The sequence below is a fragment of the Pseudophryne corroboree genome, chromosome 1, assembly GCF_028390025.1.
Source record: "Pseudophryne corroboree isolate aPseCor3 chromosome 1, aPseCor3.hap2, whole genome shotgun sequence".
Classification (NCBI taxonomy): Eukaryota; Metazoa; Chordata; class Amphibia; order Anura; family Myobatrachidae; genus Pseudophryne; species Pseudophryne corroboree.
The window spans coordinates 917,046,503-917,071,753 of record NC_086444.1 but is presented as its reverse complement, the minus strand read 5'-3'; the positions used below and the strand labels follow the sequence as shown (position 1 = coordinate 917,071,753).

Genomic DNA, 25,251 nt, shown 5'->3' with positions numbered 1-25,251 from the left:
ACTGGTTTGCCGGCTGTCTCTTTCTAAGCAGCTCTTTAGGAGAGCCACCTAGATTGCACCCTGCTCGGACGGGCACAAAAACCTAACTGAGGCTTGGAGGAGGGTCATAGGGGGAGGAGCCAGTACACACCACCTAGTGGTCAAACTTTTAAATTTTGTGCCCTGTCTCCTGCGGAGCCGCTATTCCCCATGGTCCTGACGGAGTCCCAGCATCCACTAGGACGTCAGAGAAAAACCTAACATATACTTTCTTTCTAGGAGCTCAGGAGAGCCCCTAGTGTGCATCCAGCTCGGCCGGGCACAGAAATCTAACTGAGGTCTGGAGGAGGGGCATAGAGGGAGGAGCCAGTGCACACCAGGTAGTACCAAATCTTTCTTATAGTGTGCCCAGTCTCCTGCAGAGCCCGTCTATTCCCCATGGTCCTTACGGAGTCCCCAGCATCCACTAGGACGTCAGAGAAAATAAGAATTTACTTACCGATAATTCTATTTCTCGGAGTCCGTAGTGGATGCTGGGGTTCCTGAAAGGACCATGGGGAATAGCGGCTCCGCAGGAGACAGGGCACAAAAAAGTAAAGCTTTACTAGGTCAGGTGGTGTGCACTGGCTCCTCCCCCTATGACCCTCCTCCAGACTCCAGTTAGGTACTGTGCCCGGACGAGCATACACAATAAGGGAGGCATTTTGAATCCCGGGTAAGACTCATACCAGCCACACCAATCACACCGTACAACTTGTGATCTAAACCCAGTTAACAGTATGACAACAGAAAGGGCCTCTTAAAGATGGCTCCTTAACAATAACCCGAATTAGTTAACAATAACTATGTACAAGTATTGCAGATAATCCGCACTTGGGATGGGCGCCCAGCATCCACTACGGACTCCGAGAAATAGAATTATCGGTAAGTAAATTCTTATTTTCTCTATCGTCCTAAGTGGATGCTGGGGTTCCTGAAAGGACCATGGGGATTATACCAAAGCTCCCAAACGGGCGGGAGAGTGCGGATGACTCTGCAGCACCGAATGAGAGAACTCCAGGTCCTCCTTTGCCAGGGTATCAAATTTGTAAAATTTTACAAACGTGTTCTCCCCCGACCACGTAGCTGCTCGGCAGAGTTGTAATGCCGAGACCCCTCGGGCAGCCGCCCAAGATGAGCCCACCTTCCTTGTGGAGTGGGCTTTTACAGTTTTAGGCTGTGGCAGGCCTGCCACAGAATGTGCAAGTTGAATTGTGTTACAAATCCAACGAGCAATCGACTGCTTAGAAGCAGGTGCGCCCAACTTGTTGGGTGCATACAATATAAACAGCGAGTCAGATTTTCTGACTCCAGCCGTCCTTGCAATGTATATTTTTAAGGCTCTGACAACGTCCAACAACTTGGAGTCCTCCAAGTCGCTAGTGGCCGCAGGCACCACAATAGGTTGGTTCAGATGAAATGCTGATACCACTTTAGGGAGAAAATGCGGACGAGTCCGCAGTTCTGCCCTATCCGAATGGAAGATTAGATAAGGACTTTTATAAGATAAAGCCGCCAATTCAGATACTCTCCTGGCAGAGGCCAGGGCTAGTAACATAGTCACTTTCAATGTGAGATATTTCAAATCCACCTTTTTCAATGGTTCAAACCAATGGGATTTGAGGAAATCTAAAACTACATTTAGATCCCACGGTGCCACCGGAGGCACCACAGGAGGCTGTATATGCAGTACTCCCTTGACAAAAGTCTGGACCTCAGGGACAGAGGCCAATTCTTTTTGGAAGAATATTGACAGGGCCGAAATTTGAACCTTAATGGATCCCAATTTGAGACCCATAGATAATCCTGATTGCAGGAAATGTAGGAAACGACCCAGTTGGAATTCCTCCGTCGGAACCCTCCGATCCTCGCACCACGCTACATATTTTCGCCAAATGCGGTGATAATGTTTCACGGTGACTTCCTTCCGTGCCTTAATCAAGGTAGGAATGACTTCTTCTGGAATGCCTTTCCCTTTTAGGATCTGGCGTTCAACCGCCATGCCGTCAAACGCAGCCGCGGTAAGTCTTGAAAAAGACAGGGACCCTGCTGTAGCAGGTCCCTTCTCAGAGGTAGAGGCCACGGTTCGTCCGTGAGCATCTCTTGAAGTTCCGGATACCAAGTCCTTCTCGGCCAATCCGGAACCACTAGTATTGTTCTTACTCTTCTTTGCCGTATGATCTTCAATACCTTTGGTATGAGCGGCAGAGGAGGAAACACATACACTGACTGGTACACCCAAGGAGTTACCAGTGCGTCCACAGCTATTGCCTGTGGATCTCTTGACCTGGCGCAATATTTGTCCAGTTTCTTGTTGAGGCGAGACGCCATCATGTCTACAATTGGTCTTTCCCAACGGTCTATTAACATGTTGAAGACTTCTGGATGTAGACCCCACTCTCCCGGATGAAGATCGTGTCTGCTGAGGAAGTCTGCTTCCCAGTTGTCCACGCCCGGGATGAACACTGCTGACAGTGCTATCACGTGATTCTCCGCCCAGCGAAGAATCTTGGCAGCTTCTGCCATTGCACTCCTGCTTCTTGTGCCGCCCTGCCTGTTTACATGGGCGACCGCCGTGATGTTGTCCGACTGAATCAACACCGGCTTTCCTTGCAGGAGAAGTTCCGCCTGGCTTAGAGCATTGTAGATTGCTCTTAGTTCCAGAATGTTTATGTGAAGAGACTTTTCCAGACTCGTCCATACTCCCTGGAAGTTTCTTCCTTGTGTGACTGCTCCCCAGCCTCTCAGGCTGGCGTCCGTGGTCACCAGGATCCAATCCTGAATGCCGAATCTGCGGCCTTCTAATAGGTGAGCCTTCTGCAACCACCACAGAAGTGACACCCTTGTCTTTGGTGACAGGGTTATTCGCAGGTGCATCTGCAGATGCGACCCTGACCATTTGTCCAACAGATCCCTTTGGAATATTCTTGCATGGAATCTGCCGAATGGAATTGCTTCGTAAGAAGCCACCATTTTTCCCAGGACTCTTGTGCATTGATGTACTGACACTTTTCCTGGTTTTAGGAGGTTCCTGACCAGATCGGATAACTCCTTGGCTTTTTCCTCTGGAAGGAAAACCTTTTTCTGAACCGTGTCCAGAATCATTCCTAGGAACAGCAGACGAGTTGTCGGGATTAAATGGGATTTTGGAATATTCAGAATCCACCCGTGTTGTCTTAGCACCTCTTGAGATAGTGCTAAAGCTGTCTCCAGCTGTTCTCTGGACCTTGCCCTTATTAGGAGATCGTCCAAGTATGGGATAACTAATACGCCTTTTCTTCGAAGAAGAATCATCATCTCGGCCATTACCTTGGTAAAGACCCGAGGCGCCGTGGACAATCCGAACGGCAGCGTCTGAAACTGATAGTGACAGTTTTGAACAATGAACCTGAGGTACCCCTGGTGTGCGGGGTAAATCGGAACGTGTAGATACGCATCCTTGATGTCCAAGGATACCATAAAGTCCCCTTCTTCCAGGTTCGCTATCACTGCTCTGAGTGACTCCATCTTGAACTTGAACTTTTTTATGTAGAGGTTCAAGGACTTCAGATTTAGAATAGGCCTTACCGAGCCATCCGGCTTCGGTACCACAAATAGAGTGGAATAATACCCCTTTCCTTGTTGTAATAGGGGTACTTTGACTATCACCTGCTGAGCGTACAGCTTGTGAATGGCTTCCAACACCCTCTCCCTTTCGGAAGAGACGGTTGGTAAGGCAGACTTCAGGAAACGATGAGGAGGATCCGTCTCTAATTCCAACCTGTACCCCTGAGATATTATCTGCAGGATCCAGGGGTCTACCTGCGAGTGAGCCCACTGCGCGCTGTAATTTTTGAGACGGCCCCCCACTGTCCCCGAGTCCGCTTGAGAGGCCCCAGCGTCATGCTGAGGTTTTTGCAGGAGCCGGGGAGGGCTTCTGTTCCTGGGAAGGAGCTGCCTGTTGGTGTCTCTTCCCTCTTCCTCTGCCTCGTGGCAGGTACGACAAGCCCTTTGCTCTCTTATTTTTGTAGGAGCGAAAAGGCTGCGGTTGAAAGGTCGGTGCCTTTCTCTGTTGGGGAGTGACTTGAGGTAAAAAAGTGGATTTCCCGGCAGTAGCCGTGGCCACCAAGTCTGATAGACCAACTCCAAATAACTCCTCCCCTTTATACGGCAAAACCTCCATGTGACGTTTTGAATCCGCATCGCCTGTCCACTGTCGTGTCCATAAGGCTCTTCTGGCTGAAATGGACATAGCACTCACCCGAGATGCCAGTGTGCAAATATCCCTCTGTGCATCACGCATATAGATAAATGCATCCTTTATTTGTTCTAACGACAGTAAAACATTGTCCCTATCTAGGGTATCAATATTTTCAATCAGGGATTCTGACCAAACTACTCCAGCACTGCACATCCAGGCAGTTGCTATAGCTGGTCGTAGTATAACACCTGCATGTGTGTATATATTCTTTTGAATAACTTCCATCTTTCTATCTGATGGATCCTTAAGTGCGGCCGTCTCAGGAGAGGGTAACGCCACTTGTTTGGATAAGCGTGTGAGCGCCTTGTCCACCTTAGGGGGTGTTTCCCAGCGCGCCCTAACCTCTGGCGGGAAAGGGTATAATGCCAATAACTTTTTTGAAATTATCAACTTTTTATCAGGAGCAACCCACGCTTCATCACACACGTCATTTAATTCTTCTGATTCAGGAAAAACTGTTTGTAGTTTTTTCACACCATACATAATACCCTGTTTTACGGTATCTGTAGTATCAGCTAAATGTAACGTCTCCTTCATTGCCAAAATCATATAACGTGTGGCCCTACTGGAAAATACGTTTGAATTTCTACCGTCGTCACTGGAATCAGTGCCCGTGTCTGGGTCTGTGTCGACCGACTGAGGCAAAGGGCGTTTTACAGCCCCTGACGGTGTTTGAGGCGCCTGGACAGGCATTAATTGATTGTCCGGCCGCCTCATGTCCTCAACTGACTGTTTAAGGGAAGATAAACCATCACGTAATTCCACAAATAAAGGCATCCATTCTGGTGTCGACCCCCTGGGGGGTGACATCTGCATATTTGGCAATTGCTCCGCCTCCACACCAATATCGTCCTCATACATGTCGACACCACGTACCGACACACACCGCAAACTCACAGGGAATGCTCTAATGAAGACAGGACCCACTAGCCCTTTTGGGGAGACAGAGGGAGAGTCTGCCAGCACACACCACAAAGCGCTATATATACAAGGGATATCCTTATATTAAGTGCTCCCTTATAGCTGCTTTAATATATATATATATAGCCATTAATGTGCCCCCCCTCTCTGTTTTACCCTGTTTCTGTAGTGCAGTGCAGGGGAGAGACCTGGGAGCCGTTCTGACCAGCGGAGCTGTGACAGAAAATGGCGCCGTGTGCTGAGGAGATAGGCCCCGCCCCTTTTTCGGCGGGTTCTTCTCCCGCTATTTTTCCAGTCAGGCAGGGGTTAAATATCTCCATATAGCCCCTATGGGCTATATGTGAGGTATTTTTAGCCTTGTATAAGGTTTATATTTGCCTCTCAGAGCGCCCCCCCCCAGCGCTCTGCACCCTCAGTGACTGCCCAGTGAAGTGTGCTGAGAGGAAAATGGCGCACAGCTGCAGTGCTGTGCGCTACCTTATGAAGACTGAGGAGTCTTCAGCCGCCGGTTTCCGGACCTCTTCACGCTTCAGCATCTGCAAGGGGGTCGGCGGCGCGGCTCCGGGACCGGACTCCACGGCTGGGCCTGTGTTCGATCCCTCTGGAGCTAATGGTGTCCAGTAGCCAAGCAGCAAATCCACTCTGCATGCAGGTGAGTTTACTACTTTCCCCCTAAGTCCCACGTTGCAGTGATCCTGTTGCCAGCAGGACTCACTGTAAAGAAAAAAACCTAAACTAAACTTTCTCTAAGCAGCTCTTTAGGAGAGCCACCTAGATTGCACCCTTCTCGTTCGGGCACAAAATCTAACTGGAGTCTGGAGGAGGGTCATAGGGGGAGGAGCCAGTGCACACCACCTGACCTAGTAAAGCTTTACTTTTTTGTGCCCTGTCTCCTGCGGAGCCGCTATTCCCCATGGTCCTTTCAGGAACCCCAGCATCCACTTAGGACGATAGAGAAAACTCATGTAACTTATGCTGTGAATGATTGTCAAACTGTGATCATTCTGGAACTAATTACAAAGAAATGGTGTTACAATTGTAAATTGTGTCCTTTCACATATTTCTAGATATGTACATATAAAATGTCTCTCCTTTCCTTGCCTCTGCTCAGATTTCTACTTAAAAACACATTGAGAGAGGTTCCCAGACACAGTCCTCAAGGCACCCTGATGGTCCATGTTTTAAGTATATCCATGCTTAACCACAGGTGACTTAATTAGTACCTCAGTCAGTTTGATTTAATAGTCTGTGCTGAGCCATGGATACAGGGGCATAACTATTTGTTTACAGATAATTCTTAGTGTGCTGAAGGGAAATTTAGGGGTGTGGATTTGCCCCCTCCACCTCTCTGTCTGTTGTTTGTCTGTGACCCCCTCCCCCTTTCCAGCACCTGATACATGATTATCTCCAGGAATTGCCATTGTTTGTCTGCTTGTGTGCGAGAGGCATTGAATGGGAACAGTATTTGGAAGGCATGCTGTTCCTTGTAGTGCTAATGGGAGATCCTGGGGGTGGCTCCCGGGTAAGTTAGCTCTCTGTCTGGATGTGTTTTAGTAATAGCTTTTATCACGAGGCCTACTGTGACAAATTACATGGCCCCATGTGGGCACTGCTATATTGAGTGTTAGGACTGCTGATATCGGAGAAGCCATGAAGTAGCTCAGCAGTTAAACATGTGTTTGCAAACTTGTGACTAATTCTCTGAATTTCTATTACCAGATAGGTTCAGATATAGTTACAGGTAATTTTTAGTGTGCTGTAGGGAAATTTAGGGGTGAGGATTTGCACCCCTCCTCTCTGTTGTTTGTCTGTGACCCCTCCCCCTTTCCAGCACATGATACATAATTATCTCCAGGAATCACCAAGCAACTACCATAATATTTGCTATGTGATGTCAGAGGAAACTTTAGAGGTAAATACAAACCAAGTAGCAATTGTTGCCTGTTCAGTATTCACAATCAATGTAATGACTAATTCATAGTGATTAAGGTTTACCAGTCAAATATAGTACACTTTATAGTCGGCCAGTGTCATCTGAACGACTAGCTCTACTGGAACCTGCCATGGATACCTTAAAAGCACAATGGGTATAAAACAGTGAACATAGAATTTTAAATTATCCTTTTCTCATAGTCCATAGGGGATACTGGGAATCCATTTAGTACCATGGGTTATAGACGGGTCCACTAGGAGCCTTGGGCACTTTAAGAATTTGATAGTGTGCGCTGGCTCCTCCCTCTATGCCCCTCCTACCAGACTGTTTAGAAACTGTGCCCGAGGAGACAAACATACTTTGAGAGAAGGATTGATAAGGAAAGTGGTGAGATTACGAACCAGCACACACAAAACAAGAGGAAAGCCATGCCAACCAAACTTGAAATCAGGAAGAGCAACAGCTGAACCAAACAACAATACTAAACCAAGTAACAGTGCAGAAAGAACGAAGCACGGGGTGGGTACCCAGTATCCACTACAGGACTACGAGAAAAGGATTTACCGGTAGGTAATTAAAATCCTATTTTCTCATGTCCTAGGGGATACTGGGAATCCATTTAGTACCATGGAGAAGTACCAAAGCTCCCAAACCAGGTGGGAGAGTGCTGAGGTTCCTGCAGAACTGATTGGCCTTGGAGGACCTTCAGTTTGGTCAAAGTATAACTTGTAAAACTTTGCAAACGTGTTCGAACCTGACCAAGTAGCTGCTCGGCAGAGCTGTAAAGTCGAGACACCCCGGGCAGCCACCCGAGAAGAACCCACCGACCTAGAAGAGTAGGCCTGTACAGATTTTGGAACCAGCAAGCCTTCCGTGGAATAAGCATGCTGGATAGTGAGCCTGATCCAGCGTGCAATTGACTGCTTTGAAGCAGGACAGCCAATTTTATTGGGATCATAAAGAACGAACAGCGAGTCCGATTTTATGTGACGAGCTGTCCTCTTTACATACACCTTCAAAGCCCTCACAACATCCTTTGAAGTAGCAGAGATGTCCGTAACAACCGGAACGACAATAGGTTGGTTGATGTGAAATGCGGACACCACCTTAGGAAGAAATTGCTGACGAGTCCTGAGTTCAGCTCTGTTCTCATGGGCAATTAAGCAGGGGCTCTTGTAAGACAATGTCCCCAGTTCCGACCGTCTTGCTACAGCCACGGCCAGCAGTGTGATGGTCTTCCACGTAAGGTACTTTACGTCCACCTTCTTTAACGGTTCAAACCAGTCCGATTGGAGGAAGCGCAGAACCAGATTGAGATCCCAAGGTGCCGTGGGAGGCACAAATGGAGGCTGGATGTGCAAAACACCTTTCAAGAACATCTGGACCTCAGGGAGAGAAGCCAATTGTTTCTGAAAGTAAATAGAAAAGGCTGAAATCTGGACTTTAATGGAGCTTAGACGTAGGCCCACATCCACTCCTGACTGCAGGAAACGTCCCAGATGAAATTCCACCGCAGAATATGGTCTGCTCTCATCAAGAGACATATTTCTTCCTTATACGGTGGTAATGTTTAGACGTTACCCCATTCCTGGCTTGAATCATAGTCGGGATGACCTTGTCAGGAATCCCCCTCCTGGCTAGAAACAGCCGTTCAACTTCCATGCCGTTAAACGTAGCCGCAATAAGTCGTGATAGACAAACGGGCCCTGTTGCAGGAGATCCTTGCGAAGAGGTAGAGGCCACGGATCTTCGATCAGCATCTTGAGGAGATCCGCGTACCATGCCCTTCGCGGCCAGTCTGGAGCAATGAGTATTGCTTGAACCTTTTCCCTTTTTATTCTCTTTCGAATTCTTGAGATCAGGGGAAGCAGACGAAACACGTACAGCAGCTGGTAGACCCACGGAGTTGTCAGAACGTCTACCGCCACTACTTGTGGGTCTCTCGACCTGGAACAATACCGCTTGAGCTTCTAGTTGAGTCGAGAGGCCATCATGTCGATCTGTGGATATCTCTACCGACGTGTCAACCACTGTAACAACTCCGGTTGAAGGCCCCACTCTCTCGGGTGTAGGTAGTGTTGAGGAAGTCTGCTTCCTAGTTGACTACTCCCGGAATGAAAACCACGACAACGCCACGGAGTGTTTTTTCGCCCAAAGGAGAATTCTTGACACCTCTGACACTGCTGCTTTGCTTTTTGTTACGCCCTGTCGGTAAAAATACGTTACTGCCATCACATTTTCCAACTGGACTTGAATGGCCTGATTCCGAAATAGAGATGAGGCCTGCAGAAGGGCGTTGTAGATAGCCCTGAGTTCCAGGATGTTTTCTGGAAGGACGACGTCCTGACTTGACCATCTTCCTTGAAACTACACTCCCTGGGTGACTACTCCCCAACCTCTGAGACTTGCATCCGTGGTTAGCAGAATCCAATTCTGAATCCCAAACTTCTGACCCTCGACAAAGTGAGAAGTCTGTAGCCACCACAGAAGGGAGATCCTGGCTTTTGGCGACAGACTGATCCTCTGGTGCATGTGAAGATGCGATCTGGACCATTTGTCCAATAGATCTAGCTGGAAGGGCCTTGCATGAAACCTTCCGTACTGAAGCGCCTCTAAAGAGCCCACCATTTCCCCCAGAAGGCGAATGCACAGATGCACCGAGATCCGGGTTGGCTTCAGGACAGCCCAAACCATCGTCTGGATTACCATTGCCTTCTCCAAGGGAAGGAACACTCTCTGAGACTCTGTGTCCAGTATCATTCCCAGGAAAGGAAGCCTCTGTCGGTTCCAGGTGAGATTTTGGCAAGTTCAGAATCCACCTGTGATCCAGGAGTAGTCTGGTTGAGAGGCCAATGCTGTCCAACAACCGCTCCCTGGACAGTGCCTTTATCAGAAGATCGTCCAGGTACGGAATTATGTTCACTCCCAGTTTGCGGAGTGGAAACATCATCTCTGCCATCACTTTGGTGAACACACTCAGTGCCGTGGAGAGACCAAATGGCAGGGTCTGGAACTGGTAGTGATAGTCCTGCAGTGCAAACCGTAGATAAGTTTGATGAGGCAGCCAGATGGGAATGTGAAGGTACGCATCCTTGATATCCAGAGACACTAGGAATTCCCCCTCCTCCAGACCTGAGATCACCACTCTCAGAGACTCCATCTTGAATTTAAACACTCGTAAGTACGGGTTGAACGACTTGAGGTTCAGAATCGGTCTTACCGAACCATCCGGTTTTGGTACTACAAACAAGTTGGAATCGTACCCCTTGTTTTGCAGGAGTCCGCATCCGCAGTCCACTGGCGTAGCCATAGACCCCTGCGTGCAGACACTGCCATAGCTGTAGTGCGTGCATTAAGCAAGCCTATTTCTTTGATGGCTTCCACCATAAAGTTTGCAAAGTCCTGTATATATTGCAGGAGCAAAACAATCTCCCCTTGATGTAAGGTATCTAACCCCTCAATTAGGTTATCCGACCATTGGCAATGGCTCTTGTAATCCACCCACATGATATAGTGGGTCTCTGGGCCACCCCAGCAGCTGTATACAAGGATTTGAGTGTGGTCTCAATTTTACAATCAGCAGCGTCTTTCAGGGAGGCTGCAACCGAGACAGGCAATACAATTTTTCATGACAGCCTGGATACGGATGCATCCACTATCGGTGGATTTTCCCATTTTTTCCTATCCTCAGGAGGAAAAGAAAAATAAGATTTTACTTACCGATAAATCTATTTCTCGTAGTCCGTAGTGGATGCTGGGGACTCCGTCAGGACCATGGGGAATAGCGGGCTCCGCAGGAGACAGGGCACATCTAAAAAGCCTTTTAGGTCACATGGTGTGTACTGGCTCCTCCCCCTATGACCCTCCTCCAAGCCTCAGTTAGGTACTGTGCCCGGACGAGCGTACACAATAAGGAAGGATCTTGAATCCCGGGTAAGACTCATACCAGCCACACCAATCACACCGTACAACTTGTGATCTGAACCCAGTTAACAGTATGATAACAAAACGAAGTAGCCTCTAAAAAGATGGCTCACAACAATAGTAATAACCCGATTTTTGTAACAATAACTATGTACAAACATTGCAGACAATCCGCACTTGGGATGGGCGCCCAGCATCCACTACGGACTACGAGAAATAGATTTATCGGTAAGTAAAATCTTATTTTCTCTAACGTCCTAGTGGATGCTGGGGACTCCGTCAGGACCATGGGGATTATACCAAAGCTCCCAAACGGGCGGGAGAGTGCGGATGACTCTGCAGCACCGAATGAGAGAACTCCCGGTCCTCCTTAGCCAGAGTATCAAATTTGTAAAATTTTACAAACGTGTTCTCCCCTGACCACGTAGCTGCTCGGCAAAGTTGTAATGCCGAGACCCCTCGGGCAGCCGCCCAGGATGAGCCCACTTTCCTTGTGGAGTGGGCCTTTACAGATTTAGGCTGTGGCAGGCCTGCCACAGAATGTGCAAGTTGGATTGTGCTACATATCCAACGTGCAATCGTCTGTTTAGACGCAGGAGCACCCATCTTGTTGGGTGCATACAATATAAACAACGAGTCAGATTTTCTGACTCCAGCTGTCCTTGAAATATATATTTTCAATGCTCTGACAACGTCCAGTAACTTGGAGTCCTCCAAGTCGCTAGTCGCCGCAGGCACCACAATAGGCTGGTTCAAGTGAAAAGCCGAAACCACCTTAGGGAGAAATTGAGGACGTGTCCGCAATTCTGTCCTGTCCGAATGGAAAATCAGATATGGGCTTTTGTACGACAAAGCCGCCAATTCTGAAACTCTCCTGGCTGAAGCCAGGGCCAATAGCATGGTTACCTTCCATGTAAGGTATTTTAAATCTACCGATTTTAAAGGCTCAAACCAATGAGATTTGAGAAAATTTAGAACCACGTTCAAATCCCACGGTGCCACTGGAGGCACTATTGGGGGTTGTATATGTAGTACACCTTTTACAAAAGTCTGTACTTCAGGCACTGACGCCAATTCTTTCTGGAAGAAAATTGATAAGGCCGAAATTTGAACTTTAATGGACCCCAATTTTAGGCCCATAGACAATCCTGCTTGCAGGAAATGTAGGAATCGACCCAATTGAAATTCTTCCGTTGGAGCCTTCTTGGCCTCACACCACGCAACATATTTTCTCCAAATACAGTGATAATGTTGTGCGGTCACATCTTTCCTGGCTTTAATTAAAGTCGGAATAACTTCCTCAGGAATGCCCTTTTCTTTTAGAATCCGGCGTTCAACCGCCATGCCGTCAAACGCAGTCGCGGTAAGTCTTGGAACATACAAGGTCCCTGTTGAAGCAGGTCCCTTCTTAGAGGTAGAGGCCACGGATCCTCCGTGAGCATCTCTTGAAGTTCTGGATACCAAGTTCTTCTTGGCCAGTCCGGAGCTACCAGTATTGTTCTTACTCCTCTTTTCCGTATAATTCTCAGTACCTTTGGTATGAGAGGCAGAGGAGGGAACACATATACTGACTGGTACACCCATGGTGTTACCAGAGCGTCCACAGCTATTGCCTGTGGGTCTCTTGACCTGGCGCAATACCTGTCCAACTTTTTGTTGAGGCGAGACGCCATCATGTCCACCTTTGGTTTTTCCCAACGGTTCACCATCATGTTGAAAACTTCTGGATGAAGTCCCCACTCTCCCGGGTGAAGGTCGTGTCTGCTGAGGAAGTCTGCTTCCCAGTTGTCCACTCCCGGGATGAACACTGCTGACAGTGCTACGACATGATTCTCCGCCCAGCGCAGAATCCGTGCAGTTTCCGTCATTGCACTTCTGCTTCTCGTGCCGCCTTGTCGGTTGACGTGGGCGACTGCCGTGATGTTGTCGGACTGGATCAGCACCGGCTGATCCTGAAGCAGAGGTCTTGCTTGGCTTAGGGCATTGTATATCGCTCTTAGCTCCAGTATATTTATGTGAAGAGACTTTTCCAGGTTTGACCACACACCCTGGAAGTTTCTTCCCTTTGTGACTGCTCCCCAACCTCGTAGGCTGGCATCCGTAGTCACCAGGACCCAGTCCTGTATGGAATCTGCCGAAAGGAATCGCTTCGTACGAAGCCACCATTTTTCCCAGGACTCTCGTGCATTGATGTACTGACACAGTTCCTGGTTTTAGGAGGTTCCTGACAAGTTCGGATAGCTCCTTTGCCTTATCCTCTGGGAGAAATACCTTTTTCTGAACCGTGTCCAGAATCATGCCCAAAAACAACAGATGTGTTGTCGGAGTCAATTGAGATTTTGGAAGATTTAGAATCCACCCATGTTGCCGAAGCACTACTTGTGATAGTGCCACACTGGCTTCCAGCTGTTCTCTGGACTTTGCCCTTATTAGGAGATCGTCCAAGTACGGGATAATTAATACGCCTTTTCTTCGTAGAAGAACCATCATTTCGGTCATTACCTTGGTAAAGACCCGAGGAGCCGTGGACAAACCAAACGGCAGCGTTTGAAACTGATAATGACAGTCTTGTATCACGAACCTGAGATACCCTTGGTGTGAAGGGTAAATTGGGACATGTAGATAAGCATCTTTTATGTCCAAGGACACCATGAAGTCCCCCTCTTCCAGGTTTGCTATCACTGCTCTGAGTGACTCCATCTTGAACTTGAATTTCTGTATATACAGGTTCAAGGATTTCAGATTTAGAATAGGTCTTATCGAACCGTCCGGTTTCGGTACCACAAATAGTGTGGAATAATACCCCTTTCCCTGTTGTAGGAGGGGTACCTTGACTATCACCTGCTGAGAATACAGCTTGTGAATGGCTTCCAAAACCAACGTCCTTTCTGAGGGAGACGTTGGTAAAGCAGACTTTAGGAACCGGCGAGGAGGAGACCTTTCGAACTCCAGCATGTACCCCTGAGATATTATCTGCAGGACCCACGGGTCTACTTGTGAGTGATCCCATTGATTGCTGAAATTTTTGAGCCGACCCCCCACCGTTCCTAAGTCCACTTGTACAGCCCCAGCGTCATGCTGATGGCTTTGTAGAAACCGGGCCGGGCTTCTGTTCCTGGGTAGGGGCTGCTTGCTGCCCTTTCTTACCCTTTCCTCTGCCTCGCGGCAGATAAGACTGTCCTTTTGGTCGCTTTTTATAGGAGCGAAAGGACTGCGGCTGAAAAGACGGTGTCTTTTTCTGTTGGGAAGGAGTCTGAGGTAAAAAAGTGGATTTGCCGGCAGTTGCCGTGGCCACCAAGTCCGAAAGACCGACCCCAAACAATTCCTCTCCCTTGTATGGCAATACTTCCATATGCCTCTTGGAATCCGCATCACCTGACCACTGTCGCGTCCATAAACTTCTTCTGGCAGATATGGACATTGCGCTTACTCTTGATGCTAGAGTACAAACATCTCTCTGAGCATCTCGCATATAAAGAAAAGCATCCTTTAATTGCTCTAGAGTCAATAAAATACTGTCCCTATCCAGGGTATCAATATTTTCAGTCAGAGAATCCAACCACACTACCCCAGCACTGCACATCCAGGCTGAGGCTATTGCCGGTCGCAGTATAACACCAGTATGCGTGTATATACTCTTCAGTGTAGTTTCCAGCCTCCTATCTGCTGGATCCTTGAGGGCGGCCGTATCAGGAGACGGCAACGCCACTTGCTTTGATAAACGTGTGAGCGCCTTATCCACCCTAGGGGGTGTTTCCCAGCGCGCCCTAACCTCTGGTGGGAAAGGGTATAATGCCAATAACTTCTTTGAAATTGGCAATTTTCTATCGGGGGTAACCCACGCTTCATCACACACATCATTCAATTCCTCTGATTCTGGGAAAAATACAGGCAGTTTTTTAACCCCCCACATAATACCCCTTTTTGAGGTACCAGTAGTATCAGAGAGCTGCAAAGCCTCCTTCATTGCCGTGATCATATAACGTGTGGCCCTATTGGAAAATACGTTTACTTCCTCACCGTCGACACTAGATTCATCTGTGTCGGTACCCGTGTCGACTGACTGAGGTAAGGGACGTTTTACAGCCCCTGACGGTGTCTGAGATGCCTGAACCGGTACTAACTGGTTTGCCGGGCGTCTCATTTCGTCAACTGACTTTTGTAATGTGCTGACATTATCACGTAATTCCATAACCAAAGCCATCCATTCCGGTGTCGACTCCCTAGGGGGTGACATTACCATCATCGGCAATTGCTCTGCCTCCACACCAACTTCGTCCTCATACATGTCGACACACACGTACCGACACACACAGCAGCCACACAGTGAATGCTCTATTGAAGACAGGACCCTCCTAGCCCTTTGGGGAGACAGAGGGAGAGTTTGCCAGCACACACCAAAAGCGCTATACTGTATATAACAACCCTAGAAGGTGTTGTTTCTATATATGCGCTCTCAATATATAATTATATCGCCAATTTATGCCCCCCCTCTCTTTGTTACCCTGTTTCTGTAGTGCAGTGCAGGGGAGAGTCGTGGGAGCCTTCCTCACCAGCGGAGCCGTGCAGGAAAATGGCGCCGAGTGCTGAGGAGAATAAGCTCCGCCCCTTTTTCGGCGGCTTTTCTCCCGGTTTTTTTTAATAAACTGGCCTGGGTTAAATACATACATATAGCCTTAATGGCTATATGTGATGTATTTATTTGCCTCTAAGGTACTCTATATTGCTGCCCAGGGCGCCCCCAGCAGCGCCCTGCACCCTCCGTGACCGAGATCCGTGAGCCGTGTAGCAACAATGGCGCACAGCTGCAGTGCTGTGCGCTACCTCTATGAAGACTGAAGTCTTCTGCCGCCTGTTTCCGGACCTCCGTTCTGCCGTTCTTCAGCGTCTGTAAGGGGGATCGGCGGCGCGGCTCCGGGACGAACCCCAGGCTGACCTGTGTTCCGACTCCCTCTGGAGCTCAGTGTCCAGTAGCCTAAGACTTCAATCCTCCTGCAGGCAGGTGAGTTGCAAGTCTCTCCCCTAAGTCCCTCGTTGCAGTGCTCCTGTCGCCAGCAGGAGACACTGATTAGAAACCTAAAAAAAAACTTTTCTAACTAGCTCTTTAAGAGAGCCACCTAGATTGCACCCTCTCGGACGGGCACAAAAACCTAACTGAGGCTTGGAGGAGGGTCATAGGGGGAGGAGCCAGTACACACCATGTGACCTAAAAGGCTTTTTAGATGTGCCCTGTCTCCTGCGGAGCCCGCTATTCCCCATGGTCCTGACGGAGTCCCCAGCATCCACTAGGACGTTAGAGAAAACATCATGGCAATCTTTTAGGGATCTGAAATTTCCTATCAGGATTAACCCACGGTTCTTCAAACAGAGTATTTAGTTCCTTTGACACAGGAAAAGTGGCTGAGGATTTCTTTTTTATATTAAAATAAGATTGCTCACTCTCCTCTGTCACCTCATCAGGGATATGCAGAACTTCTCTGATAGCCTCTATTCCCTGTGACAAAGTACCCTCCCCCACCTTCATGTCTGACCCCTCATCATCAGAGTCAGACTGCATGATATGGTACGTTATTTTGGACAAAGTCTCTTTTCATAAACTCAGTCATAGATTGTCTTAAGTATTGCGTCTCTTTCTTATTGCGGGACAATTTAGTCGAAATGTTGGAAATCATTCCCCTAATGGAGTCCAGCCATCCTGGTTCTGCCCCGCTAGCCTGGGAAGGGACACTACACTGAGTACACACTTGTGAACCCCCTGGAGAAGAGGAACACTGTGCTTTACAAGAAACACACTCTTTGCCTGACATACTGTAACAGTGACAGCGCGCGCACACACAGGAAAAGGTTAAATGCACAATTAACCCACAAAGCCCTTCCAGGGAGAGAGAGAGTATGGAGCCAGCACACTGCACCCTTACTGCTAATGTCAAGTTTAGCAGGCTCACAGACTAAGTACCTAGATTAGGGACTTAGTACACTAATAACCGCTCCCCCCTGCTATGACCCCCTGGGACCGCTGAGGTAATCTGGAGTCTCTCCGGAGGAGCTGCGCCTCCCTGTCCGTCAGCGTTTGTGTCAGCTGCAGAGGGAAAATGGCGCTGGTGAGCTGCTGGATCCTCTCAGTGAAGCCCACCCCTTCAATGGCGCACGGTCTTCCCGCTCTTTTTTTATACTGGCTGTTTGTGTCTGAGTGTTTAAAATGTAGACAGACTCCTTTTATGGCTTTGTTGCCAGTCTGGGTACTGTGTCCGCTGTTCAGCGTCTGTGTCCTTACACAGCGAGAGACGCAGTCCCCCCCCCCGTTCAGAAGCCGTGCATCTCTGTTCCCTTATGCTGCCATAATGGACAGCGGCCCACTAACCGGGACACCAGCTTAGTACTCACCACTCTTCTGTCTTCTGGCTCTGTTAGGGGTGGCCGCGTGCTGCGGGAATGTACGCTCGCCGTGGTGGGGCTTGCGAATAGTCGGAACCATTAACCCTTCAAGAGGTTGGGCCGTTTCCCCCCTCTAAGTCCCACGAAGCAGGCAGGCTGGTACCATCCAGTCCTGCCTGAAATAACAAACATATAAAATAAATGCAGAAAACTCTTCAGGAGCTTCCAGAAACGTGACCAGCTCCTTCAGGAAAATTTTCTAAACCGAGTCTGGTAGGAGGGGCATAGAGGGAGGAGCCAGTCCACACCCCATGGTACTAAATGGATTCCCAGTATCCCCTAGGACATAAGAGAAATGAAGCATCAGTTTTGTACATAGGGTAGCATCATTATTTCAGTAACTTCATTAATCAACGTAGTTTCAAAAAAATAAATCTGATAGTATAATGCGAGTTAATCTAGTGCAGTGATGGCTAACCTTGACACTCCAGTTGTTATTGAACTACACATCCCAGCATGCCCTGCTACAGTTTTGCTATTTGGCCATGCTAAAACTGATGCAGGGCATGTTGGGATGTGTAGTTCAACAATAGCTGGAGTGTCAAGGTTAGCCATCACTGATCTAGTGTATTGTAAGAAAGAAAATGACATCAATTTATTGGACTACCGATTCTGTGGACATATTGCAACTTTCAGCTCTAAAATGAATCCAATAATTACAGTGGGCTGGAGCACGGTCAGGACACATCAGCACTTTGCTAGTATAACTTGTACAGAAAAGGAAAATCTGCCGTTTCATACTATGGAAACTATTTAATTGCAATAAGATTTGTTAAAAAGAAGTAGATGCACTCATGTCACTGCATTTATTATTTACATTTCTGCAGAAACATTTCATTACAGACTGTTACAAAATATAAGTTAACATAAAAAAATATACTGTACATATTACAAGACACTTGCTATACAAATATAGTTTGAAACAAGTAATATCCATGATAAATGTGGATTTAAATTATACTCTTTATGTACATCTTAAGAAAGGTGAATTTAAACAGATTATTGAAAAAAATACTAAAAAGAGATCCTTCAAAAATAAAGAGCCCAAAGCACCTAATACATGGTAATAAGACAGCTTTATGGGAATGTCTATTGGTTGGTAAAAAGAGGTTCACAGGTTCATACATGGTGTCTCATGAGTGGTTGGAAGAACTGGCAAAGAGCATTAAGATGGAAGAAAGGCACTGCAATTTATTTTTTATGTAATCTGGAAGTTTGTCATTTTCTCCATGTCTGCAAAACAAAATGGAATTTTTAGGATTTAAAGATAAATAGTATGTGAATACTATACAATAGAGCACAGGTTCTCAAACTCGGTCCTCAGGACTCCACACAGTGCATGTTTTGCAGGTAACCCAGCAGGTACACAGGTGTATTAATTACTCACTGACACGTTTTAAAAGGTCCACAGGTGGAGTTAATTATTATACTTGTGATTCTGTGAGGAGACCTGCAAAACATGCACTGTGTGGGGTCCTGAGGACCGAGTTTGAGAACCTATTCAATAGAACATAGAATATGATGGCAGATAAACCCACGTAAAGCTCAGGGAGAATATCTAAACCCCACGCATATAGGGGTATATGCAATTGCGGTCGAATTCCCGAAATTGTCGAATTTCGGGTCATTTTCGACCAAAAAAAAAAATTTGCCTATGCAATTCAGTGCTTTCCGACCAAAAAACGGACTTTCAAAATTCGACTTTTTGAAATTCGACTTTTTGCAAATTCGACTTTTCTGCAATGATACAAGTGCTGCAATTCGACCAAAGCATATTCAATTCAAGTTTGGAAATTCGACAGCAGTGCTTTTAGACAGCAAACTCGTCATTTTCAATCCGCCACACTTTGGAGGGTGAAAACAATAAAAAAAATTTAAACATGTTTTTTTTGGTGTTTTTTTTTTTAGGAATAGCATATCTATTTATATTAGAAGGGATTAGGTACTTTTTTTTTTTTTTGGGGGAGGCACAAATATTTATATTTTTTTTTTAATTTTTTTTTTTTATTGCTGGAACGGTAAAATCCTTAAAAAAAAATGGCGTGGGGTCCCCCCTCCAAAGCATAACCAGCCTCGGGCTCTTCGAGCTGGTCCTGGTTCTAAAAATGCGGGGGGAAAATTGACAGGGGATCCCCCGTATTTTTAAAACCAGCACCGGGCTCTGCGCCTGGTGCTGGTGCCAAAAACACGGGGGACAAAACGAGCAGGGGTCCCCCGTATTTTTAACACCAGCATCGGGCTCCACTAGCTGGACAGATAATGCCACAGCCGGGGGTCACTTTTATGCCGTGCCCTGCGGCCGTGGCATTAAATATCCAACTAGTCACCCCTGGCCGGGGTACCCTGGGGGAGTGGGGACCCCTTCAATCAAGGGGTCCCCCCCCCCCACAGCCACCCAAGGGCCAGGGGTGAAGCCCGAGGCTGTCCCCCCCCATCCAATGGGCTGCGGATGGGGGGGGCTGATAGCCTTTTGTGATAATAAAAAGATATTGTTTTTTCCAGTAGTACTACTACAAGTCCCAGCAAGCCTCCCCCGCAAGCTGGTACTTGGAGAACCACAAGTACCAGCATGCGGGAGAAAAACGGGCCCGCTGGTACCTGTAGTACTACTGGGAAAAAAATACCCAAATAAAAACAGGACACACACACCGTCGACAGTAAAACTTTATTTCATAAGTCGACACACACATACTTACCTATGTTCACACGCCGACATCGGTCCTCTTCTCCATGTAGAATCCACGGATACCTGAAAAGAAAAGTTCAATATACTCACCTCAGCCATGGTCCAGAGATACATCCACGTACTTGGCAAAAAAACAAAGCGAACACCCGCTCCATGCCGGACTGAAAGGGGTCCCATGCTGACACATGAGACCCCTTTCCACGAATGAGACCTGTCAGTGACAGCTGTCACATAAAGGTCTCTAAAGCCAATCAGGAAGCGCAACTTCGTTGCGCTCACCTGATTGGCTGTGCGCTGTCTGAACTCAGACAGCGCATCGCACAGCTCCGTCCATTATATTCAATGGTGGGAACTTAGCGGCTAGCGGTGAGGTCACCCGCCGGTCAGCCGCTGACCGCGGGTTAACCCCCCCGCTACCCGCAAAGTTCCCACCATTGAAAGTAATGGAGCGGCTTTGCGATGCGCTGTCACAGCACAGACAGCGCACAGCCAATCAGGTGAGCGCCACGGAAGTAGCGCTTCCTGATTGGCTGAAGGGACTTCAGTGACAGGAGTCACGTGATGTCCCGGCATTCGGGAGAAAGGGGTCTGATGTGTCAGCATGGGACCCCTTTCAGTCCGGTATGGAGCGGGTATTTGCGGTTTGTTTTTTTAACAAGTACGTGGATTATACTCTGGACGTGGATGTACCTCTGGACGCTGGAAGGTGAGTATAATTTTTTCACAGGTACCCTCGGATCGTCGGAGACCGTGGCAGTCGGCGTGTCAACATAGGTAAGTATGTGTGTGTCGGTAGTGTGTAATAAAGTTTTACTATCAAGGTGTCTGTGTACTGTTTTTATTTGGGTATTTTTTTTCCAGTAGTACTACAGGTACCAGCGGGCCCGTTTTTCTCCCGCATGCTGGTACTTGTGGTTCTCCATGTACCAGCTTGCGGGGGAGGCTTGCTGGGACTTGTAGTACTGCTGGAAAAAATAAGATTTTACTTACCGATAAATCTATTTCTCGTAGTCCGTAGTGGATGCTGGGGACTCCGTCAGGACCATGGGGATTAGCGGCTCCGCAGGAGACAGGGCACAAAAATAAAGCTTTAGGATCAGGTGGTGTGCACTGGCTCCTCCCCCTATGACCCTCCTCCAAGCCTCAGTTAGGATACTGTGCCCGGACGAGCGTACACAATAAGGAAGGATTTTGAATCCCGGGTAAGACTCATACCAGCCACACCAATCACACCGTACAACTTGTGATCTGAACCCAGTTAACAGTATGACAAACGTAGGAGCCTCTGAACAGACGGCTCACAACAATAACAACCCGATTTTTTTGTAACAATAACTATGTACAAGTATTGCAGACAATCCGCACTTGGGATGGGCGCCCAGCATCCACTACGGACTACGAGAAATAGATTTATCGGTAAGTAAAATCTTATTTTCTCTGACGTCCTAGTGGATGCTGGGGACTCCGTCAGGACCATGGGGATTATACCAAAGCTCCCAAACGGGAGGGAGAGTGCGGATGACTCTGCAGCACCGAATGAGAGAACTCCAGGTCCTCTTTAGCCAGGGTATCAAATTTGTAGAATTTTACAAACGTGTTCTCCCCCGACCACGTAGCTGCTCGGCAGAGTTGTAATGCCGAGACCCCTCGGGCAGCCGCCCAGGATGAGCCCACCTTCCTTGTGGAATGAGCCTTGACAGATTTAGGCTGTGGCAGGCCTGCCACAGAATGTGCAAGTTGAATTGTGCTACAAATCCAACGAGCAATCGTCTGCTTAGAAGCAGGAGCACCCAGCTTGTTGGGTGCATACAGTATAAACAGCGAGTCAGATTTTCTGACTCCAGCCGTCCTTGAAATATATATTTTCAATGCCCTGACAACGTCCAGCAACTTGGAATCCTCCAAATCGCTATTAGCCGCAGGCACCACAATAGGCTGGTTCAGGTGAAACGCTGACACCACCTTAGGCAGAAACTGAGGACGCGTCCGCAGTTCTGCCCTGTCCGAATGGAAAATCAGATATGGGCTTTTATACGATAAAGCCGCCAATTCTGACACTCTCCTGGCTGAAGCCAGGGCCAGTAGCATGGTTACTTTCCATGTAAGATATTTCAAATCCACCGATTTGAGTGGCTCAAACCAATGGGATTTGAGAAAATCCAAAACTACATTAAGGTCCCACGGAGCCACTGGGGGCACAACCGGGGGCTGTATATGTAGTACTCCTTTTACAAAAGTCTGGACTTCAGGAACTGAAGCCAATTCTTTCTGGAAGAAAATCGACAGGGCCGAAATTTGAACCTTAATGGACCCCAATTTGAGGCCCATAGACAATCCTGTTTGCAGGAAATGTAGGAATCGACCCAATTGAAATTCCTCCGTGGGGGCCTTCCTGGCCTCACACCACGCAACATATTTTCTCCAAATGCGGTGATAATGTTGTGCAGTCACCTCCTTCCTGGCTTTTACCAGTGTAGGAATGACCTCTTCCGGAATGCCTTTTTCCCTTAGAATTCGGCGTTCAACCGCCATGCCGTCAAACGCAGCCGCGGTAAGTCTTGGAATAGACACGGTCCCTGCTGAAGCAGGTCCCGTCTTAGAGGTAGAGGCCACGGATCTTCCGTGAGCATCTCCTGAAGTTCCGGGTACCAAGTTCTTCTTGGCCAATCCGGAGCCACGAGTATCGTTCTTACTCCCCTTTGCCGTATAATTCTCAGTACTTTTGGTATGAGAGGCAGAGGAGGAAACACATACACTGACTGGAACACCCACGGTGTTACCAGAGCGTCCACAGCTATTGCCTGAGGGTCTCTTGACCTGGCGCAATACCTGTCCAGTTTTTTGTTGAGGCGAGACGCCATCATATCCACCTTTGGTTTTTCCCAACGGTTCACAATCATGTGGAAGACTTCTGGATGAAGTCCCCACTCTCCCGGGTGTAGATCGTGTCTGCTGAGGAAGTCTGCTTCCCAGTTGTCCACTCCCGGAATGAACACTGCTGACAGTGCTATCACATGATCTTCCGCCCAGCGAAGAATCCTTGCAGCTTCTGCCATTGCTCTCCTGCTTCTTGTGCCGCCCTGTCTGTTTACGTGGGCGACTGCCGTGATGTTGTCCGACTGGATCAACACCGGCTGACCCTGAAGCAGGGGTTTTGCCAGGCTTAGAGCATTGTAAATCGCTCTTAGCTCCAGTATATTTATGTGAAGAGACATCTCCAGGCTTGACCATACTCCCTGGAAGTTTCTTCCCTGTGTGACCGCTCCCCAGCCTCTCAGACTGGCATCCGTGGTCACCAGGACCCAGTCCTGTATGCCGAATCTGCGGCCCTCTAACAGATGAGCACTCTGCAACCACCACAGAAGAGACACCCTTGTCCGTGGCGATAAGGTTATCCGCTGATGCATCTGCAGATGCGATCCGGACCATTTGTCCAGCAGATCCCACTGAAAAGTTCGTGCGTTGAATCTGCCGAATGGAATCGCTTCGTAAGAAGCCACCATCTTTCCCAGGACTCTTGTGCATTGATGCACAGACACTTTCCCTGGTTTTAGGAGGTTCCTGACAAGTTCGGATAACTCCCTGGCTTTCTCCTCCGGAAGAAACACCTTTTTCTGAACCGTGTCCAGAATCATTCCCAGGAACAGCAGACGTGTCGTCGGGGTCAATTGAGATTTTGGAAAATTCAGAATCCACCCGTGCTGTTGCAGCACTACTTGGGTTAGTGCTACTACGTCCTCCAGCTGTTCTCTGGACCTTGCCCTTATCAGGAGATCGTCCAAGTAAGGGATAATTAATACGCCTTTTCTTCGCAGAAGAAACATCATTTCGGCCATTACCTTGGTAAAGACCCGAGGTGCCGTGGACAATCCAAACGGCAGCGTCTGAAACTGATAACGACAGTTTTGCACCACGAACCTGAGGTACCCTTGATGTGAAGGGCAAATTGGGACATGCAGGTAAGCATCCTTGATGTCCAGGGACACCATAAAAGTCCCCTTCTTCCAGATTCGCTATCACTACTCTGAGTGACTCCATCTTGAACTTGAATTTTTGTATGTACAGGTTCAAAGATTTCAGATTTAGAATAGGTCTTACCGAGCCGTCCGGCTTCGGTACCACAAATAGTGTGGAATAATACCCCTTTCCCTGTTGTAGGAGGGGTACCTTGACTATCACCTGCTGAGAATACAGCTTGTGAATGGCTTCCAATACCGTCGCCCTGTCTGAGGGAGACGTTGGCAGAGCAGACTTTAGGAACCGGCGAGGGGGAGACTTCTTGAATTCCAACCTGTAACCCTGAGATACTATCTGCAGGATCCAGGAGTCCACCTGTGAGTGAGCCCACTGTGCGCTGAAATTCTTGAGTCGACCCCCCACCGCCCCTGAGTCCGCTTGTAAAGCCCCAACGTCATGCTGAGGGCTTTGCAGAAGCCGGGGGGGGCTTCTGCTCCTGGGAAGAAGCTGCTTGGTGCACTCTCTTACCCTTTCCTTTGCCTCGGGGCAAATATGACTGTCCTTTCGCCCGCTTGTTCCTATAGGAACGAAAGGACTGCGGCTGAAAAGACGGTGTCTTTTTCTGTTGGGAGGGGACCTGAGGTAAAAAGGTGGATTTCCCGGCTGTTGCCGTGGCCACCAAATCCGATAGACCGACCCCAAATAATTCCTCCCCCTTATACGGCAATACTTCCATATGCCGTTTGGAATCCGCATCACCTGACCATTGTCGCGTCCATAAACTTCTTCTGGCAGATATGGACATCGCACTTACTCTCGATGCCAGAGTGCAAATATCCCTCTGAGCATCTCGCATATAAAGAAAAGCATCCTTTAATTGCTCTAAAGTCAATAAAATACTGTCCCTATCTAGGGTATCAATATTTTCAGTCAGGGAATCCGACCAAACCACCCCAGCACTGCACATCCATGCAGGGGCGATGGCTGGTCGCAGTATAACACCAGTATGAGTGTATATACTTTTCAGGGTAGTTTCCAGCCTCCTATCCGCTGGATCCTTGAGGGCGGCCGTTTCAGGAGACGGTAACGCCACTTGTTTTGATAAGCGTGTGAGCGCCTTATCCACCCTAGGGGGTG

The 25,251-nt window shown here is 48.1% G+C and overlaps 1 protein-coding gene across 2 annotated transcripts in view; it reads right to left on the bottom strand.

The window, feature by feature from the left end:
- Positions 1 to 18,300: 18,300 nt before the first annotated feature.
- Positions 18,301 to 25,251, bottom strand: part of PLK4 (polo like kinase 4) — a 62,413-nt gene continuing 55,462 nt past the window's right edge. Inside the window, exon 16 of one of the 2 annotated variants that reach the window (XM_063920318.1) lies at positions 18,301 to 18,704. In XM_063920318.1, coding sequence (XP_063776388.1) covers positions 18,605 to 18,704 — 100 coding nt within the window. In that variant the 3' untranslated portion in view covers positions 18,301 to 18,604. The remainder of the gene's footprint in view (positions 18,705 to 25,251) is intronic. The other variant, XM_063920319.1, reaches the window with a different exon arrangement.